This window comes from Myotis brandtii, unplaced genomic scaffold (genome assembly GCF_000412655.1).
Source record: "Myotis brandtii unplaced genomic scaffold, ASM41265v1 scaffold947, whole genome shotgun sequence".
Taxonomy (NCBI): domain Eukaryota; kingdom Metazoa; phylum Chordata; class Mammalia; order Chiroptera; family Vespertilionidae; genus Myotis; species Myotis brandtii.
Window position 1 is genome coordinate 24,042 of NW_005371908.1, and position 20,715 is coordinate 44,756.

General features: G+C 51.6%; 2 protein-coding genes across 8 annotated transcripts in view; both read right to left on the minus strand.

The window, feature by feature from the left end:
* NCCRP1 (non-specific cytotoxic cell receptor protein 1 homolog (zebrafish)) overlaps positions 1–1,144 on the minus strand; it is a 3,941-nt gene extending 2,797 nt beyond the window's left edge. The window contains exon 1 of the mRNA XM_014533131.1: positions 901–1,144. Within this exon, the coding sequence (XP_014388617.1) occupies positions 901–1,144 (244 nt within the window). The remainder of the gene's footprint in view (positions 1–900) is intronic.
* The window catches only part of PAK4 (p21 protein (Cdc42/Rac)-activated kinase 4), a 66,882-nt gene continuing 46,173 nt past the window's right edge, over positions 7–20,715 (minus strand). For 5 of the 7 annotated variants that reach the window (XM_014533139.1, XM_014533141.1, XM_014533136.1 and 2 more), the window contains 5 exons: positions 20,134–20,267; positions 19,774–19,900; positions 18,416–18,541; positions 16,935–17,069; positions 15,455–16,451 (listed from right to left, as the gene is read on the minus strand). In XM_014533139.1, coding sequence (XP_014388625.1) covers positions 16,296–16,451; positions 16,935–17,069; positions 18,416–18,541; positions 19,774–19,900; positions 20,134–20,267 — 678 coding nt within the window. In that variant the 3' untranslated portion in view covers positions 15,455–16,295. Of the gene's footprint in view, positions 89–1,772; positions 2,124–15,454; positions 16,452–16,934; positions 17,070–18,415; positions 18,542–19,773; positions 19,901–20,133; positions 20,268–20,715 lie in introns of those variants that run through there. The other 2 variants (XR_001360562.1, XM_014533140.1) reach the window with 2 other exon arrangements.

The window sequence follows — 20,715 nt, forward strand, 5'->3', positions numbered from 1 at the left end:
TCCTGCACCTCCTCCATCCGGGCGGGCGACTGTCGGGGCTCCGCCGCAGGGCTCGGGGTAACTGGGTCGGGGGGGCGGGGCTCTCCAGCTGAAATTTAAGGGAGGGGTGTGTAGTGGGAAGGATCTGGGCCCGCAGGCACTCCTCCCTCGGAAGGAGGAGGCCAGGTCCCCAGCCCTTCCTCCCGCAGAGCCAGGAGTTCAGGCCCCCAGCCCCCTCCTGTCTCAGACCAGGCGGCCAGGTCTTAGCCCCGCCTCAGTTTCCCAAGCCTCCTGCTCAATTCCCCAGAGCGCTGGCCTGGGATTGGGGTGTGACAAGGGAGCTAATGCTCTCTAAGGAGGCCTATCCACCTCATTAAGATCCAACAGGGCCCTAGCTGGTTTGGCTCAGTGGATAGAGCGTCGGTCTGCGGACTGAAGGGTTCTCCCGGGTTCTATTCTGGTCAAGGGCACATGCCTGGGTTGCAGGCTCAATCCCCAGTAGGGAGCGTGCAGGAGGCAGCCAATCAATGATTCTTTCTCATCATTGATGTTTCTCTCCCTCTCCATTCCTCTCTGAAATCAATAAAAACATATTTAAAAAAAGATCCAGCTTGGCAGGGGGTTAATTAATGAAGACCCCCTCTTTCAGCCTCTCCTCTCAGCAGAGGGGGTGTCAGCAGAGGGGGGAGGTCCTGCTCTGTCCCCACCTGGGACACGCCCTTGGGACCCTGACATTTCCTGTTCTGGAAACCAAGGTGTGAGGTGCAGGGCAGAAAGAGAGCTGTAGCCAGAGATAGGGAGTCACCCACATGGGGGTCCCTGGTGAGACACTGAGATAGCAGCAGAGACGGGAGCAGCAACACTCTCTGGGTTTTTGGGGTGCCAGCACCCCTTCCTGGGGCTGAGGCAGGCAACACAGACTGCCAAATCCTCCTCCCTCAGAGGAGGAGTTTGGAGTGAGGGATGGGACGATGGCGGGGGCAGGAGGTGGGGGTGTGGAGGAAGTGGGATGGTGGAGAAACCTGTAGGGCCAGATGCCCACGGCCACATCCTGCCCACGCCACATCCCACACCAGGCCAGCACAGGCGCAGAGTTCCACACAGATTCCGTGTCAGCCAGTGCTTTCTGCTTGCTGGGTGCCCGTCTAAGTGCGCACACGTTCATTTCATCCTCTAAGACCAGAGGAGGGAGGTGCTGCTATTATACGGAAAGGTAACAGCAAACGTGTTGTGGAGCTGTGTGCTCCAGTCCCATCTCACATGCACACCAACCCTATGTGGGTGCTGTTGCTACCCCTGTTTCACAGATGAGGAAACAGAGGCCACTCTCACAGGCCTGGGAGCTTCCTGCCCCAGATTGGAGGGGAAACATGCTGCAGACACTGGGAGCTGAGTTCACACCCCAGTGATGACACTCATGCAACAGGGCTGACTGTGCCAGGGATTGTTCCAGCTCTTCAGGTGGGGTGATTAATTCAATCTCCGCATCCTCCCTAGGAAGCAGATACTAAACTCATTTTGCAGACGAGGAAACTGAGACACACTAAGGTCTAGTAACTCACACAGGTTGCACAGCTGGTATGTGGCACGTTGGATACACAGAACTTCAGATAAGATACACAGGGACACAGATTCAAATCACACCTGAGGAGAAACACTGGTCCACACAGAAGCAGACAGGAGATAATAATGGTCATATTTATTGTCTGTCTTTAACTCACTGAACTTCTCAACAACCTCAGGAAGCAGAAACTGATAATAGTACCACCATTCACAGATCAGAGGCAGAGAGGTGAAGCAACCTGGCCTGGGAAAGTTGGGAATTAGCCAATTTAGGGTCCTGACAGGCAGAAAGGACCCATGGGAGGGGACAAACCAACTAATACATACTGGCGCCTAGCCCCACTGCACATGGAAGTTCCCAGGAGACTTCCAGACAAGCACTCAAAGAGCCCAGGACAACCCAACAACCAGAGACTCTCCCCAGGCATCACAAACCCACACCCTCTCTGGTGGCTTGCCCACCTGTCCTCATTGGAGGAGGAGGAGGACGAGGAGGAGAAAGAAGAGTGTGGCCCGTAGAGTCAGAGCTGTCTCCAGGTTAGAATCCAGGGCAGGGCAGGGAGTTGCCGGGAGCCAGGCACCTAAAAATAAGGGCAAGGGAGAGTCTGCAAAGTGGAAATCGACACCCCCTCCTCTGCCTGCCCTCTGCCTGCCATGGTTTCCACATCATTCCTTCCCTGAGAGTAGACACACACACACACACACACACACACACACTGTGGCAGCCAGGTGGGACCCCTCCCATGGGTCCTTTCTGCCTGTCAGGACCCTAAATCGGCTAATTCCCAACTTTCCCAGGCCAGGTTGCTTCACCTCTCTGCCTCTGATCTGTGAATGGTGGTACTATTATCAGTTTCTGCTTCCTGAGGTTGTTGAGAAGTTCAGTGAGTTAAAGACAGACAAAAGCCCAAAGCCAACCACTCACGCCCCCACTTACACCTGCCATGGCTCCCCAGTGTCCTCAGCAAGTCCCAGGTTTCTGGCAGGCATCTGAGGCCCCGGATCCCTGAGCCCCGCCTCTGTGATCTGTTCTCTCTCATCTCAGGGATTTTGCTCCTGAAGTTCTTCCCACCTGGAATGCCCTGCCTTCTCCCCACACCCCCACATTTAGAGGTTCCCAAGCATTAAGGCACCTCAGATTCACCCAGGGAGCTTGTTTAAAATGTGTATTTTCAAGCCCTCTTCCCAGGAGTCCTACTCAGTCCCTCTGCCCCCAGAATCTAAAAGTCAAGAAGCGAGAACCAAGATGGCAGCATAAGTAAACACCTGTACTTGCTGCCTCTCACAACCACATCAAAATTACAACTAAAAGGCAGAACAACTACCACCCAGAACCACGGGAAAGCTGGCGGAGTGGAAGTTCCACAACTAGAGAGGTGAAGAAAGCGCATTGAGACCGGTAAGAGGTGGGGAGGCACGGAAAGTGCTGGCACCTGGATGTGCTGCTCTTTTAATGAGGAGGGAGATACAAGCTCTCGCTTGCTCTGAACTCCAGTTCCAGGTGAGACTCTGGGGGACCCAGACACATATGGAGAGAAACTGGACTGTCTGGCATCGGAACAGGAATGCGAGGGTGGCTTTCTCTCAGAAGTGCTCGCAGCGATCGTTGTTCCTGCACGGGGGCGTGGGACACGGAGACCCGGGGACCTCTCCAGTGCAGGGCTGACTGGCAGCCATTGTGTTTGCTCTGCCCTGGTGATTCCCAGAGACCCCGCCCCACCCACTTTAGGATCCCACCCAAGCTGTGTGCATCAGCTTTTGCATATGAATGTCCTGTCCTCTCTCCACCTAAAACCTGTCAAACTGCAGCTGGGTCAGAGAGCCCCAGAGCTTCCAAAAGAAGGCCCAAGGCCGGCAGCAGCATCCTGCCTTGCTTCACAGCTGGGCCTCATCTGGGCATTTCCAAACCCCATACAAAGAGTAGGAATCTGCAGATGTCTCTGTAGCTCCTGCTGGGCAGCCCCAGACAGTGGCTGACTTTGCACCTTTTTGGAGATCCAAGAGCCAGTGTACCCAGTGGTCAGAGTGAGACCATACCAGATTACAACTCTTCACATCCATAAAAGACACACTCAAGGGGCAGACTCAGTGAGCACCAAAGCCCCACTGAAGTAAGTCCTGCCCCATAAGGGTGTCTCCTGCGCAACAGATCTTTCAGTGTAGACACAGATGGTCATCACAGCCAATTGGCCTGTAGGTCAATTCCTCCCAATGACACCAACAGCAATCAAGGGTTAACTAAAACAAGACTGTGCAAAAAGCCCACAAAGGGGTGCACCAAGAGTGTCCACCTCAGGTGACTGGGGAGGCTGAGCCACTGGGCCCTATAGGACACCTACCACACAAGGCCACTCTATCAACTCAAGGAGACTTAGTAGCTACCCAGTACATAGAAACAAACATAGGGAAGCAGCCAAAATGTGGAGACAAAGAAATAAGTCACAAATGAAATAAATGGATGAAAGCAAAATACTGGATATAGCGTTCAAAACCACAGATATAAGGTTACTCAAGAATCTTCTAGAAACCTCCAAGAAATTTAGTGAGACCCTCAAGGATATGAAAAAGGACCAATCAGAAATTAAGCATACACTGACTGAAATAAAGAATAATATACAGAGATCCAAAAGCAGAGTAGAGGATTCCAAGAATCAAGGCAAAGATTTGAAATATGAAGAAGCAAAAACACCCAACCAGATAAGCAAAAAGAATCCAAAAATATGAAGATAGTGTAAGGAGCCTCTGGGACAACTTCAAGCGTACCAACATCCGAATTATGGATGAAGAAGAGAGAGAGCAAGATATTGAAAACCTATTTGAAGAAATAATGACAGAAAACTTCCCCTACCTGGTGAAAGAAATAGACTTACAAGTCCAGGAAGCGCAGAGAACCCCAAACAAAAGGAATCCAAAGAGGACCACACCAAGACACATCATAATTAAAATGCCAAGAGCAAAAGACAAAGAGAGAATCTTAAAAGCAGCAAGAGAAAAAAAGTCAGTTACCTACAAGGGAGTACCCATACGAATGTCAGCTGATTTCTCAACAGAAACTTGGCAGGCCAGAAGGGAATGGCAAGAAATATTCAAAGTGATGAATACCAAGAACCTACAACCAAGAATACTTTATCCAGCAAAGCTATCATTCAGAAGTGAAGGCCAGATAAAGAGCTTCACAGATAAGGAAAAGCTAAAGGAGTTCATCACCACCAAACCAGTATTATATGAAATGCTGAAAGGTATCCTTTAAGAAGAGGAAGAAGAAGAAAAAGGTAAAGATACAAATTATGAACAACAAATACACATCTATCAACAAGTGAATCTAAAAATCAAGTGAATAAATAATCTGATGAACAGAATAAACTGGTGAATATAATAGAATCAGGGGCATAGAAAGGAAGTGGACTGACTATTCTCAGGGGGGGGAGGGGTGTGGGGGATGCGGGAAGAGACTGGAGGCTAAAGCTGGACACAATTTGAGCAATGAAATAAGTAATATTGGATTATCATTCAAAGCATAAAAATAATCCATAAGACCATATTGATCTCAACAAAAGATTAAATAAATAAATAAATAAATAAGTTAAGAAGCTCACATCCCACATTCCTACTATGAGAAACATTTTTACCTAATTCTGAGGGATCCAGGAGAACAACCAGAGCCCTGCAAAGCCCAGTGGCTTTCAGCATTATAGCTCAAAGGTCTCCTTTCCAAACAGGTCTGTTGACCAAATGGCACCCTTCCCCAAAAGCCACCCTTCATACATCAGGAAACATTAAAAAACATGAGTGATGATGCGGCCACTTGGGAAACAATTTTACAATTTCTTTTAAAACTGATTATCCTCCCACCCTATAACCAGGCAATCCTGCTCCTAGGATTTAGCCTCAAATGAAAGGCCATGTCCCCACAAAGACCTGCACTTTCTAAAAATACAGTTGACCCTTAAACAACATGGGTTTGAATCGTGTGGGTCCACTTATAGGCAGGTTTTTTAAATCAATACTGAAAATTTGTTTTCTCTTCCTTATAATTTTCTTAATAACATTGTCTTTTCTCTAGCTTATTTTATTGTAAGAATATAGTACACTAGAGACCTGGTGCACGAATTCGTGAACAGGTGGGGTTCCTTGGCCTGGCCAGCAATCGGGGCCGATTGGGGGCCATCTCGCCCAGTCCCGATGGGGGCCGATGGGGGCTGGCAGGCCGAGGAGGGACTGCGGGAGGGCTCCAGGATGTGTCCGGCCCTCTCACCCAGTCCCTATCGGCCAGACCCCAGCAGCAAGCTAACCTACTGGTTGGAATGTCTGTCCCTTGGTGGCCAATGCACGTCATAGCAACTGGTCGAGCGGTCGACTGAACGGTTGACCGATTGGTCAGACACTTAGCTTATTACACTTTTATTATATAGGATAATACGTATTACATACAAAATATGTGTTAATTGACTACTTATGTTATCAGTTAGACCATAGGTCAGTGATGGCGAACCTTTTGAGCTTGGCGTGTCAGCATTTTGAAAAACCCTAACTTAACTCTGGTGCCATGTCACATATAGAAATTTTTTGATATTTGCAACCATAGTAGAACAAAGACTTATATTTTTGATATTTATTTTATATATTTAAATGCCATTTAACAAAGAAAAATCAACCAAAAAAAATGAGTTCGTGTGTTACCTCTGACACACGTGCCATAGGTTCGCCATCACTGCCATAGGTTATTTGGTCAACAGTAGGTTATAAGCAGTTCAGTTTAGGGGGAGTCAAAGATTATATGTGGAGCCCTAGCTCAGTGGTTAGAGTGTTGGTCCGAGGACTGAAGGGTGGCAAGTTTGATTCTGGTCAAGGGCACCTACCTTGGTTGCAGGCTCAATCTCCCGCTCCTGTTGGGGCATGTGCAGGAGGCAACAAATCAATGTGTCTCTCTCACATCAATGATTTTCTCTCTCCCCCTCCCTTCCACTGTCTCTGAAAATCAATGAAAAAAATATCCTAGGGTGAGAATTAGCCCAAAAAAATGGTTATATGTAGATCTTTACTGTACATCCCTCACCCCCACATTGTTCAAGAGTCAACTATAGCTTCAAATCAGAACAATATGTGTCCATCAACAGGTGAATGGATAATGTAGGTGACCTCCATCCATACCATGGACTATTCTAAGTGAGAAAAAAGCCTGAGCTATTGAAACACGCAACCACATGGGCGAAACTAAAATCATCACAAAGAGTGACAAAGGCCAGGTAAAAAAAGAGCATGATATAATTCCACTTATATCAAATTCTAGAAAAGACAACAGTAATCCTATCTAATAAAAATGGAATATGCAAATTGACTATCACACCGTCACAAAGATGGCGGTGCCCATAGCCACAAGATGGCAGTGTCCAGTCCCCTCAGCCCCACTGGAGTCCCCCAGTCCTTTCAGCCCCACTGGGAGTGGCAGGCGGGTCTGGTTGCTCCTTGCTCCTGCTGCTGGAGTCCCACAGTCCTTTCAGCCCAGCCAGTGGGGCGGCAGGCTCACGGTATGGCCAGACCTACCCTCAGCCCCCCAGCTGCCCAGGGCTGGCCTGAGGTGCAGGCAAGCCTCAGATGGTGGCTCCCCAGTCACCTAGGGCTGGCCGAGGCACAGGCAAGCCTCGGATGTTGGCTGCCCAGCTGCCCAGGGCAGGCCCGAGGCTCAGGTAACCAGGGACGGCTGAGGCTTGCGCTGCTGGCAGTGGCAGCAGCAGAGGTGTGATGGGGGCATCGCCTTCCCCTGATGGCCGGGTTGCCTCCCACTTCTGAGGGCTCCCAGACTGTGAACAGGCAGGGCTGAGGGACCCCCCCCTCCAGTGCATGAATTTTCATGCACCAGGCCTCTAGTCTACATATATAAAAGCCTAATATGCAAATTGTCCCCTCAGGAGTTCAACCATGAGACTAGGAGTTCGATCACTCGCTATGACGTGTGCTGCCCACCAGGGGGTGGCGCGGAATGAAGGAAGGCCCCAGCTGGCAGCCGGAAGGCCCTGATTGGCCCTGATCGCCGGCCAGGCCTAGAGACTCTACCTGTACACGAACTTCGTGCCCTGGACCTCTAGTTTGGAATAAAAAAGAGCAGGTGGAGGGTAGCCTGAGCTGGGGATGAACTGCAAAGACATATGGGAGTAGACTTCCTGGGTTGATGAAATGTTCAGTCTTTTGTTTGAGCAATAGGCAAAAGGTGGCACCATTTGCAGAGAGGGAAAGAGAGAGACCAGAACAGATGGGGCGGTGCAGGAAATCAAGCATTCCATTGTACATGTGTTAGGTCCTGGGGATCCAAAGGGTGATAACCAGGGGTGGCTGATGTTCAAGGCTGGAGTTGAGACAGGGTCAGGGCTGAGACACAAATGCAGGGCTGAATGAGGTAATAAAAGCAATACAGGCATACCTCAGAGATATTGCGAGTTCCATTTTAAACCTTGTGTGTCCTTGGGCAAAGGACTTCCTTTTCCAAGCCTTAGTTTCTCAGCTATAAAACTGTGCCACTGTCCCCCTCACTCATGGTGTCCCATCGTTTTGCTGGTCCTTGACCTACAAATTCCTTCCACCTCAGGGCCTTTGCACATGCTGCCACATCTGCCTGCAAGGCTTCACGTTCCATGCTTCCATGGCTGCTTTCATCTCCACTGAAATGTCACCTCTTCATAACGCACATATCCTTCTGGCTTTTTTTCTACCTAACAATATATCTTGGTAATTGTTCCCTGTTGGTTTGTCAACAGTAATCTGGGCCTTCCCCTGTTATTCCCTATTGCCACACCCTGTTCTTTCTTTCATGAACTTAGGTATTTGTAAATACCTTAAGTATATGATTATGCTCACTTGGTCATGAACTGTCACCCTGTGAGAATGTCAGACTCACCAGGGTAGGGCCTTGGGTGGTTTGTTTATTATTTGTGCCCAGCTCAGAGATGACATAGACTGATTGCTCTCTTTGCTGACAGGGAGGGCAAGAAGGCCCGGCCCCTGGCAGGAGTACAAGACTCTGCCAGCCAAGGAACCACATTCAACGCACCCAAGTCTAGTTCTCACCATTCCTGCTTCAAAGTCAGTGTCACCCCTAGGAGTGTCAGTTTGTCCCAAGGCCTAATCCCCCTAATAGAGAGAATGGGGGGATGGTGTCTTGGACAGCAGGCACAGGGGCTTAGAGGAGCCCGGACTGTGGGGGATGGGAAAGCCCAGCCAGGTCAGGAGGGGGCTTGAGGGTGGGAGAAATGTGGGCTGGGTTGGGTGTTGTCTCCTTTAATATAAACCACAGGGGTGGGGAGCAGTTGTGCTGGGAGCCAGCTTAACCCTGCAGGGGGCAGCAGAGAGGCAGGGATGAGTGAGGATAGAAGGAAGAAATAAGAAGGGACAGAGAGAAAGGGAGGGAAAGAGGGTGGGAGGGAGAGAGACAAAGATAAAAAGAGAGAAGAGGTAGAGAGATCTAGAGAGGCTGAAACAGAGACAGAAAGAAAGAGACGTACATCCTTGGGGTGGGGTTGACCAGAGCCAGGGAAGGACCCAGAGGTCAGAAATACCCAGGAAGCATTACCTGGGACAGGGGCAGGTGGGAGTCCTGTAGCGGCCGGGGAGGAGGCAAGGCGTGGCACACAGAGAAATATGCCCCGTGTCACACATGAAGTCCGTGCAGATCTCTGCTGTGGCATTGATGGGAACAGTGGAGCACTGCCAGCTTCCTGAATGGCCATCAACAGGGACATTCAATAAACCATGATATGAATAAATCATGTTTCACATGCTCCATTAGCAGGTTGCTTCTTATGTAACAGCCGGGACCAACCACCAAGATACAATGTTGGGTAGAAAAAAGCCAGGCACAGAAGGTGTACTGCGGAGTTATGTACAGTGGGACGCATGTCTGTATATGCCTGTGGGTGTGTCCTGGTACGCGCATGCATTTCTGGAAGGAGATGCAAGATGCTTGTACCGGTGGCTGCCTCTGGGGAGGGGTGGAGAGGCTGCAATGGGGAAGGAGGTGGACTTTGCAATTTCCCCCTTGGAATTTTGTGCCATGTGCTAAGGTTACCTGTTCAAATACTAAATAAGAATGAGAGAGAGAGAGAGAGAGAGAGAGAGAGAGAGAGAGAGAGAGAGAGAGAGAGAGAAAGTCAGAGATAAAGGAATGGGGAAGAGAGGGAGGAAGAGAGGGAGGAAGAAAGGGAGTTTAATTTTTTTTAATCCAGGAGGCCCCAAACTTCTATAGATGCCTCTAGTCTTCCAGGAAAAGGCTCTGAGCTGTCCCCACCTCCCCAAACTGGCGGCCAGGACTCTATTTGCTGTTCATCTCATCCCCCAGCCCAAACATCTCTCGGCCCCAGGCTTTCTCCTTGAGCAACCATCTTTCTTCCAGAGTCCCCTTGTTGGGGTCTGGCCCTAGTTGAGTTGACTGACCACACAGGAAGATAGAGGTTGACATGTGGTCCCTCAGGCTCGGAAGTTCTTCGGGAGGCTGTGGCGTGATGATCTCGTGGAGGGACTCCCAGGCTAAGTGCCTGGGTTCAAACTCAGCCTTTACCCCTTTCGTGCTGTGTGACCTGGTTGGTGGCTTCGTGCCTCTGTCCTCAGTCTTCTAGCTGTAAAATGGGGTGAGGGAGGTGCTTCCTGAGAGGGCTGCTAGGAGGGTTGTATTAGTTTCCTGTGGCTGCGTAAGAAATTACCACAGACTTGGATGCTGAAAATAGCAGAAAATGTATTCTGCTCAAGTTCTGGAGGCCAGAGCCTGAAATCAGTGTCAGCACGGCCATGCTCACCCTGAAGCCTGGTGGTGGGGGTGTGGGGTGGCTCGCGCCTCATCCCTCCACTCTCCGCCTCTTCACACGGCCTTCTCCTCTGTGTCAGATGTCACTGGATTTAGGTCCCACCCAGACAAACCAGAATGATCTCATCTCAAGATCCTTAACTGCATCTACAAAGACCCTTTTTCCAAATAAGGGCACATTAATAGGTTCTGCAGGGACATGTCTTTCGGTGGCAGGTGGGGGGGTGAAGGGTGGGATGGGGGCAGGGGAGTGGCATTCAACTCACTAAAGATTAAGTGAGGTCAAACAATTAGGAGCTCAAGAAGATATTTTTTCATTTTTTAAAATGTTTTTATTAACTTGAGAGAGAGAGAAGATGGGAGAGGGAGAGAAAGAAACATCAATGAGAGAAACATCCATCGGCTGTCTCCTGCACGTCCCCTACTGGGGCTGGAACCTGCAACCTGGGCATGTGCTCTGACTGGGAATCAAACCAGCAACCTTTTGGTGCGTGGGACGGCACTCAACCGAGCCACGCCAGCCAGGGCTTTAGTTATTGATTTTAGAGAGAGAGAAGCACTTATTTGTTGTTCCACTTACTTATGGATTCATTGGTTGTTTCTCCTATGTGCCCTGACGAGGGAAACCCACAACTTTGGGGTATGGGGACGACACTCTAACCAACTAAGCTACCTGGCCAGGGCCACAGTAAGATCTTGATGAATATTAGCTATGATCTTGATTTTGCTTGGTCCATACAATATTGTTAAATGTTTTGAGTGAGTTGCCTATCTTTTAGATTCAAGAGCTTTTCCATGAACATGAGGATTTTTGGAGAAAAATCAGAACATTTAGCACTGTGGGGCCAAATTCTCATAAGGCCACAGGCCTGAGTAGTGACAGCCCTTCAAAAAGGCATGTGTGGCCCTCGCCTGTTTGGGTCAGTGGATAGAGTGTCGGCCTGAAGACTGATGAGTCGCAGGTTCGATTCCAGTCAAGGGCACATGCCTGGGTTGTGGGATTGATCCCCAGTTGGGGGCGTGCTGGAGGCAGCCAATCAATGATTCTCCCTCATCATTGATGTTTCTATCTCTCTCCCTCTTCCTTCCTCTCTGAAATCAATAAAAATATGTATTAAAAATAAATAAATAAAAAGAGTTTAGGTTTGGCCTTCCTAAGCCCTGTCACCCTGGGCAGGCCCTTCCCTTCTGGGGACCTCAGTCTCCACATCTGTGAAATGTTCCCTGAGAAGGTGTGAGGTGTTGGCAAGAGGTAGGCATGAGGCTTGAGGTCAACAGTGACAAACTGCCATCTTCGCATTTCTGAATCCTGGCTGCGTGTTAGAATCATCTGGATAATATCCATTTTAAATACCAGTACCTGGGCCCCAATCCACACTAATGGGGTTGCCCTTGCTTATAGAACAGATCTTCAGCATGGCCTTCGAGGCCTTTACACCTCCAAGACCAGTCTCATTTATATTCTTTACCTTTATCCTCCTCCCTTGCTTCCCATTGGGAGCCATTGTAATATGTAAATGAGTCTCTTTTTTGGTCTTGCAAAATGATTGTTTTATGTCCACAATTTGTAATTCATACACCTTATCTGGCCATATAGCTCTTAATTTTACTTTTCCATAACTGGTTTGGCTCCCACCCCCTGCGGGCATACATGGTCCTACCGGCTGCACCCCTTGGTGTCTCACTCACTCACTGGGGTGGACACCCAGGCTGCCTCCAGCTCCCATCCCATCCGTCCTGCTGCAGTGAACATCCTCAGGCTCGCTCCTAGGTGGTCCCAAGTGAGATTTCGTTGGTAAGTCAGCCAGGAGCTGAATTACTGGGGAATACTAATGTGCAATACAGTTAACCCTTGAACAATGTGGGGCTTAGGGGTGTCAATCCCTTTATTCCTGCAGTTTAAAATCCATGTATAACTTCTGACTTCCCCAAAACTTAACTTGTCCCTTTGGTATATATAGGGAATTAGTTCCAGGACCCCCAGAAAATATCAAAATCCACAGATGCTCAAGTTCCCTATGTAAAAAGACGTAGCTCAATGCATGGTCGGCTCTCCATATCCTCAGACTCTCAACGGGGGATCGAAAGCAGTAGAGGTATTTATGAGAAAAAGTCCACATATAAGGGAACCCATGCAGTTCAAACCTGTGTTGCTCAAGGGTCAGCTTAGTGATGGAAGCTGCCTTTCTATGATTACTAATGAGTTTGAGCACCTGTGCACTCTTGTTGGCCTTTGGGTTTTTCTTCCATAAGTTACCTGTTTACAGCCTTTGACCATTTTTCTACTAGGGTTGTTCTTTTTCTTGTTAAAAAAATCTTACAAGGTGTTATACTTTGCAAATATTTCCCCCCATTCTGAACCTATTATATTTGCTCATGTCCTTCCTCGAACAAATTTTTGATATAACCAAATTTATTTTCTTCATAATTTGTTCCTTTTAAGTTTTATTGAAGAAGTCCTGGCTGGTGTGACTCAGTTGCTTGAATGTCATCCTGTGCACTTCCTGGTCATGGCACATGCCCAGGTTGTGGGTTCGATTCCTAGTTGGGGCACCAACAGTGGCAGGCAACGGATTGATGTCTCTCTCTCACATCAATGTTTCTCTCTCTCTTCCTCTTCCCTCTCTAAAAAATAAAAATAAATTAAATCCTTTTCTGCCTCTAGGCCATTAAATATTTTCCTCTATCAACTTTATAGTCTATCAGCAGGGGTAAAGGAGCACAATTTTATAGTCATAGAATTTTTAGCTGGACACAATGGTTACATTTCCTAACCTCACTGCTCTGTGGTCACCTGACTAAGCTCTGGCCACTGAGGCCCTGGTGCAACCACAGGGGTCCTATCCTTAAAGGCAGGCGCCCTCTTTCTGGCTCCCTCTGGTGGTGGCAGTGCTCTTGGACCGCGGGGAGAGGCCACAGTCCCAGTATGGAGGAGGGTGAGATAGGAGGAGGTTGGGATCCTGCTGACTGGGCAGGGCTGAATCCCACACTCCTTGGCCAATCATAGGTCGCAGTGGCTCTCACACTTGAGAGGCCTCAGAATCCCCCGGCAGGTTGTTTGTTATGTGTAGTACAGACAGCCAGGTCCCACACGGTGTGATGGGGTGAGTGGGGCCCAGAAACTTGCATTCCCATTAAGTTCCCAGGGATGCTGCCAGTCCAGAACCACACTTTGAGAACCACTGGTCTGACTTAAGTCTGACCTTCACACGTCCTTAACTCCCTCTCCTGGACCTTTGCCGTGGCTAAGTTAACACTCCTTGTGGAGTGCCATGTCTGCACAGTAACATCTGGACAGAGTGAGACCCCTGTGCCACATCCCAGCGGAGCAGATGACTCTGCTGCTCTGCCACACCTGCCCTTCCGAGTGCCTCCTTTTCCACGGAGGCGGGAAGCCTGAAAAGCTGCCTGTACGACTCCCTTGCCAGTTGGAATCAGTAAGGTCCTGCCAATAGGAGGCTTCCAGTGGGAGTAGAGGGTGGGAAGCTGGACAGCCATTCTGCTCAGTGCAGCAGGGACACAAGTGGACTTTAGTAGGGCCACTGACCCTTCGTCCCTCTAGCCCCACAGTGGAGGCTCCTGCCTTTAACGACTACTGGTTGGGTTCCTGGCCCTCTGTGGCTCCTCCAGCTTCCCCAGTGCCTTGGTAACCGACCCCTGTATTAAATCCTGTTTGAAACTAGAGGAGTTTCTTACTGATACCGTAGGAACTCCTCCAGCATGGACGTCAGCAGCTGGGGGAAGCAGGAGGGCTGGACAAGGGGCTCCCCAAAGCCATTCTTTAAAACTGCAGTCATGTGACTGAAGACACAGTAAGGGCAGAGTTGCCGTGGGCTCTTCCTCCACAACCTAAGGGGCAAATGTCATCGCTGAGTCTCGGTGGGCGTCTCCACCAAGTGGCACCTCCAGGCGTCCAGTGTGGCTGCAACGCTCATTCTTCATCACCCTTATCTGTTTTGGGGATTATGGGTATTCCAGGCTCCTAAAAGATAGCCTCCGACAGCTATCCTCTTTTCCTGTTTTCTGGAACAATTTGTACAAGGTAGGAATTACCTGATACTTCAAAGCTTGGCACAACTCATTTGTACAGGTATTCAAGCTCAAAGCATTTTTAAAAAAAGTGTGTGTCGGGGGTTATTTTGGTCTTTTTGGTTATTTCTCCTTATGCCAATTTTGGCATATTTTTTCCAGACACATTCACATACAGCAATTATTGCTCGTGCTGGGCTGTTTAAATCTGATTATTTATCTAGACCATGCATGGACTCGGCCAGGCTGTCACAGAAACAGCACCCCAATTCTTGGGGGAAGTCGGGGCCAGTGGAGAGGGGTGCTCTGGAGATAGTCACGTGATAGTGGAGGAGAGTGGTAGTGTGGACCAAGCTGGAATCTCTCCGTCCTCACCACACACTTCCACCCACAAACCAGGCTGGGGTTGCTGGTGCCAGTGATACTGGAGGGCTATGGAGAGGGGCTCTCTCCTGTGCTCCCAGCTGCCCCCAGGAAGCTGCTCCTGCCCAACACCTCTCAGCATGCTGGGGAGGACACACAAAGCCCTGGAGTGCTCAGTGTCCAGAACGCTGCACTGTCACTCGATGACAGCTGGACTCCTTCTCCCCTTGTTGGGAGCTAGGCCCAGGCCCGAGTCAGCCTGGAGGGAAGAGCTTGACTGATGGAGTCTCTGGGAAGCTGGCAGCCTTGGTCCATCCACCTTAGCCAAGCCCCAAAGCCCATCTGTCCATTGAGCAATTTACTAGCATCAACTCAACACGGATTAATTCCTACCCACTGAACACGCTCAAGACAACCTTTGAAACAAGTCGCCAGAAATTGCAGATTTGGTACACTAGTCACCACGGCACATGGACTTGTAAACTGACTCCTTCCAGGCTTGGAGAAAGGGGGTGGGCAGTGTCAATGTGCCCCGCGAGCAGGAGCTTTACTGGCTGTCCTTTGACCTGGAACTCCCCACTCGCCCACAGACATAGCCCTTGCCCTAAGCTGGGCTAGAATCCTGGGTAGGCCAGGCCCGCCCACTCCTGACCCTAGAGTCCCTCCGCCTGGACAGTGTGGGCAGGCAGGGGCCTCTACACACTCCACAAACACACACACACACACACAAATCAAGAAAATGTTTTAATTGTAAAACTAACTTGAGGGAGGGAAGGTGGGGCTGCGCCAAGGGGACAGGAACCTGATTCTTCAAGCAGTGGTTCTGTCCCCGGTGCCCCCCGCAGGACAGGGACCATCTGTCCCCAGCTGGGAGCAGGGGCTAGAGTGTTATAAAATGACAATATAAATAGACTTCTAGAAAAGAAGAGGCTGTCCAGGTGCAGTAGTCATTTTCTGCAGAGGCTGGGGGTGGGGGGAAGCCCTGACCTGTCTCCCCATCCAACCACAGAAAGGAGATGTAGGGCTAAGGGAGAAGGCCACTCTTCAGACATTCATGATCGACCCCCACCATGGCTCAGGGGGAGAGGGGGTTGTATGTGAGGCAAGGTCAGAGACACCCACTCGCAGTCTGGAGGACAGAGGAGCTGGACCTTCCACTGTGTGCACACCCATGTACACACACACACACACACACACACACACACGCACGCACGCACACACACACAAACACGCCTCTTTCGTAGTGTTCTTTCCACCCCTAGCAGCCCCCACTGCAGAGTTCCAGTGATGGGAAGCTGCCTGTCCTTCCTGGGGACAGGGAAACACAGGGAGGGCCTGTCCTGTAGGGGGGATCTGGGAGCCTCACTTGCTCCCACAAATCCCACATTTTGAGTCACAAAATCAAAACTGGAGTTCAGTAGTAGGGTCCCACACACTGCCCCAGTAACAAAGGCAGTGCCACATGGAGTGTCTCCCAGGCCAGGAGGAGCAGGGGCCGGCCCCCTACTGGCCTTCGGCAAGGCAGGGGTAACCCAAGGGGCTCTTTGGTTCAGGGACAGGGCACCAAGCCTCATCTGGTGCGGTTGTGGCGCATGAGGGGCACGATGCTGGCGGGCGGGCCCGCTTTGGCCAAGAACGGGTGCTTCAGCAGCTCAGCTGCCGTGGCCCGCTGTGCTGGGTCACGCACCAGCAGGCGGTCCAGGAAGCCCTTCAGGGACGGTGACACCTGTGGGGGAGGCAGGGCAGGGTCTGAGTGCCAGCTCCACTGCTCACTCGCTGTGGGGGCCTCAGTCGCCTCTTCTCTGTCAATGGGCTGACATCTATTGTCCAGGTTGGGAGGAAAGAGGTGTCCTGTGTCTAGAGCTTGGCCCCACGGACTCATTTCCTCCCTATTTTCAAAGTTTGGTGAGGAGCTGGCAGCAGCGGGGCCCTGGAGGCACCCCTTCTCCCCAGATAGCTCTACCTGGAAGCCCCCTCTCCGGGGCCTGACCATGCTGTGTGCCTTCAGTCAGGCCAGCGTGAGCACCTCTGTGGGATGAGGAGGGCAATGAGTCTAGCACCCAGTAAATGCCATCCCAGGAGATATCAATGCCCCAGTTCAGTCCACACCAACCACCAGTGCTCTGCTTGGGTGTGAGGCCGGGTGGCACTAGCCACCCTACAGGCTTGTGTATCTTCCTCACACTACCTGCCTGCCGGCAGGGCCCACCTTGTGCAGGTTCTTCAGTCGGGGTGGCAGGTTGTCCCGAATCATCTTCATGGCTTTGAGGGGTGGCTCATTGAAGTAGGGGGGCTCCCCGTCCACCATCTCAATCACCATCACCCCCAGCGACCAGATGTCCACCTGCAGCGGAGGAAGGGATGGCAGGGCTTGTGCTGGGTGGCCCAGCCCGGGGAGGGACGGCCCCCAGTTCTACCTTTGCCTCTCTGCAACCTGAGCCTCGGACCCGGAACCCCTGCTCTGACATGAGCTTGCCAACCCCATGCACTCTTCACCCAGGGAACCCCCTGGAGGGTTCTGCCCACCTAGCCACCTAGCCTGTCCCCTTTCTTTTTGCTAAGCACAACCAGTTTCCTCTGGTGGACCCCCCACTCTTCCTCACACCTAGCCAGGGGCAGGCGGGGGGAAGGGGAGGCAAGGGCATGACCAGGTTGGTTGGGACCAGTAACTGGGTCAGGAATGGGCACATGACACAAGCTGAACCAATCAGAGTCGACCCTGAGACTATAAGCCAAATATCCTATGGTGTTCACAGGCAGGGAGACATGTCCCAGTTGTCAGGGTCATCTCTGCTGTCACAAGGGGAGCACCTGACTGAGAGAACACTGCAGAGAAAATCAGGGCCTGAAGGGAGGGAGCATGTGGACGGCTAGGCCTGAAGCCTGTCACAATTTTGGGGACCCTTAGCTTCCAGGTTTTGCTAAATCCATTTGAGCAGGGTTTGTCACTCACAGGCTGTCCTGACTGAGATGTCCCCTCAGAATCTCATACTAGTCTCCCCTCCCAGTGTGACCCCACTCCAGCCTGAGGCCCCCCAAGATGTGCTTCCCAGGACGCCTGTCCCAGGGCCAGGCACTGGGTCAGGTCTTGCTGACTGACTGTGGAGGAATCCTCAGGGCCTTGGGCACCAGCTCACAGGCCTCAGGGCCAGGCAGGTGATGGAAGTGACGCAGGTCAGTGTACCTGATAGGAATGGGTGGGGGCTACGACCAAGACGAAGGGGCTGCCTTTCTACAGCAGAGCAGCCTATCTGTGCTGCTGATTGTTGCCATGTGGGAATTTGGCCTCCATGTGACCAAACATCTTGGTTTTCTGATGGAGAATGGAAATTTGGACTTCTATGAGAGACTTATCTTTTTTAAATGCTTGCAAAAGCATCTTCAAGCCAACCAGCCAGGAGCCAGCCACTTTGTGGCCTCTGCACCAGCTGTCAGTCAAAGCCGTGACCACTTCTGCTCAGCATTCTGTTCTCACTGCCAAGCACTAGGCCTGGCTCAGAACTAGTACCCAATCAAGAATGAATGAATGAATGAATGTCTACCTCTTCTTCCAAAATCATCCCTGGAGACCCATTCCCCAGACTGAGACCCACTTCACCCCATCACTCTGGCTGTTCTGAACCCCGCCACTCATGCTGTTCACAGCACGAACTGGTGCTGACAGCTGTACATCAGCTCCCTCTGGCTTACCTCTGGCCCGTAGGGAAGGCGGGAGATGAGCTCTGGGGCCATCCAGTAGGGCGTGCCAACCAATGACTTCCTCCGTGGCACCTCCTTGCTCACCTGGGCGCAGAACCCGAAGTCTGACAGCTTTACCTGGGGCAGGGGGCAGGCAGCGAGGTCAGAGGTGCTGGCATGGGGAGGGTGAGAAAGGCAGCCCCCTATTAATTCCTTGGCCTCCGACATGCTGGGTCTCCACCTCTGGTAGGGAGCCCTTAGGTGTGTCACTGCCTCCACATCACACCATCTGACTTCCAGACAGGGTCTGCCCTGGGGCTGTGAGGGGAAGTGGCCTGAGTCCTACGGGTACCCAGGCTGATGCTGGGGCCGAGACCAGAGCTGGATCCCAAAGCTCACGCCTGGGCCTCTGCTTCCCTGGAGTGTGAGGACACTGGGCCTGCCTCTGCGACAACCAGGCCCGCAGAACCAAGGTTGCACACCTCTTTTGAGTCGCAGGCCTCCAGACTCTTAAGGATGTCTGTGTTTCGCAACCCCGGAAAGCCTGCCCAGTGTGTGTGCAAGTTTAGGTGGCTACACATGTCCCTAAAACACTTCTGTAGACATCTTCAGGGGTTCACAGGACCTAGATCAGTGGTCGGCAAACTCATTAGTCAACAGAGCCAAATATCAACAGTACAACAATTGAAATTTCTTTTGAGAGCCAAATTTTTTAAACTTAAACTATATGGGTAGGTACATTGTTATTAACTTAATTAGGGTACTCCTAAGGCTTAGGAAGAGCCACACTCAAGGGGCCAAAGAGCCGCATGTGGCTTTCGAGCCGCAGTTTGCCGACCACGGCCCTAGATTGAAGCTGCCCCCCTGAGCCCGCCCAGTGAAAAGAGCTCCACACTGCCACTTCTGTTGTCTGGATTAACTTTCCTGGGGGAGGGAGGTCGAATCTCCAAGAATTGGGTGATAGCCAAGGGGCCCTCCCACTGAGAGTCCACTCTCGGACTGTACATGCAGGTTCTGGGCACTCTGTGGCTCATCCATAGACCAGATTCAGAACTTCATTCAGTCCAGAAGACGGGAGGCAGGATGGGGTCCACGGCCACTCAGGCGCTTGGTCTCAGGGGTGGGAGAAGCACATGGCCAAACTGTGGTGGCCACCCAAATGTGTTCTCCCTTTTCTGAGCCTAGGGCAGGAGTACAGGTGCCAGTGTCCTGTGCTGATGGCGGAGCCCCACCAATGACCTGACTCTGGACCGCTGCCTAAGGAACAAGCTGACTGCTCCTCAAGACACTGCACTGGGGCCAGAGCCTGCCCTGATGGCAGAGGGGAGCTGGGGAGGGGCAGCGGAAGCCCAAGCCACCCGAATCCTCACCCTGCCGTCGTGGGTCAGCAGGATGGAGTCACTCTTGATGTCCCGGTGGATAACGCCCTGGGCGTGGAGCACAGACAAGGCCTGCAGCACGGCGAGGCACACTGAGGCAATCTGCTCCTCGTTCATCCTGTGCGGGAGGAGTAAGCAACTGGGGCAAACAGGGTCCAAGGGGGATCCAGTCCAACCCTGGGTGTCTGAGGGGGATATAGCCCTGTTGGCTCCGCCACCCCAAGGGGTCTGGAGGGGACTTCATCCTGTCATAGAAGAGGTCTGAGGTCTGGGGGGAATCTAGCGCCACCTTAGGGAGCCTGGGGAGACAGTGGGCTGGGTGTCAGCCAGGGCTGTGCTGCCTGGCAGTACCTGGTGTGGGTGACGATGTCAGTGAGGGCACCTCCCTCCAGGAACTCCATCACCACCCAGAGCTCATCGCCCACCAGGTAGCTGTTGTACATCTCCACCACATTCTCGTGCTGATAGTCGCGCATGATCACCACCTGGCGAGGGAGGCTGGGTCAGCGTGGTAGGGGGAGGGCCGCCAGCCATCAGCCGCCCTCCTACCTCACTCTCGGGCCAGGGTTTGGGTTCTGCCGCACTGCAGGCCCAGTTCCACCTGTCACTCTTGCTCATCGGGATCGCCCTGGACTGCCTTCCCCAGTTAACAGACCACAAAGGCAGCTTAGGCCTGAAGCCTCCATTCTGAGGGCACTCTCTTCCCCATGCACACACATTTCTGATCCCAATCTGTAACCAGTCCTGAGCTGGTCTCTGAGTGGCCCTGAAGACCAGGCTGGTGTTGGGAGAGGAAGTGGGAAGAGAGCGTCTGAGCACAGGGCTGAGATCAGGACAAGTAGGTATGAGCCGAGGTTAGAATGGAAGGTGGGATGGAGATGGGGGAGGTGGGAACACACTGCTTTCAGGGCCACATTCAACTGAAGCTCATAG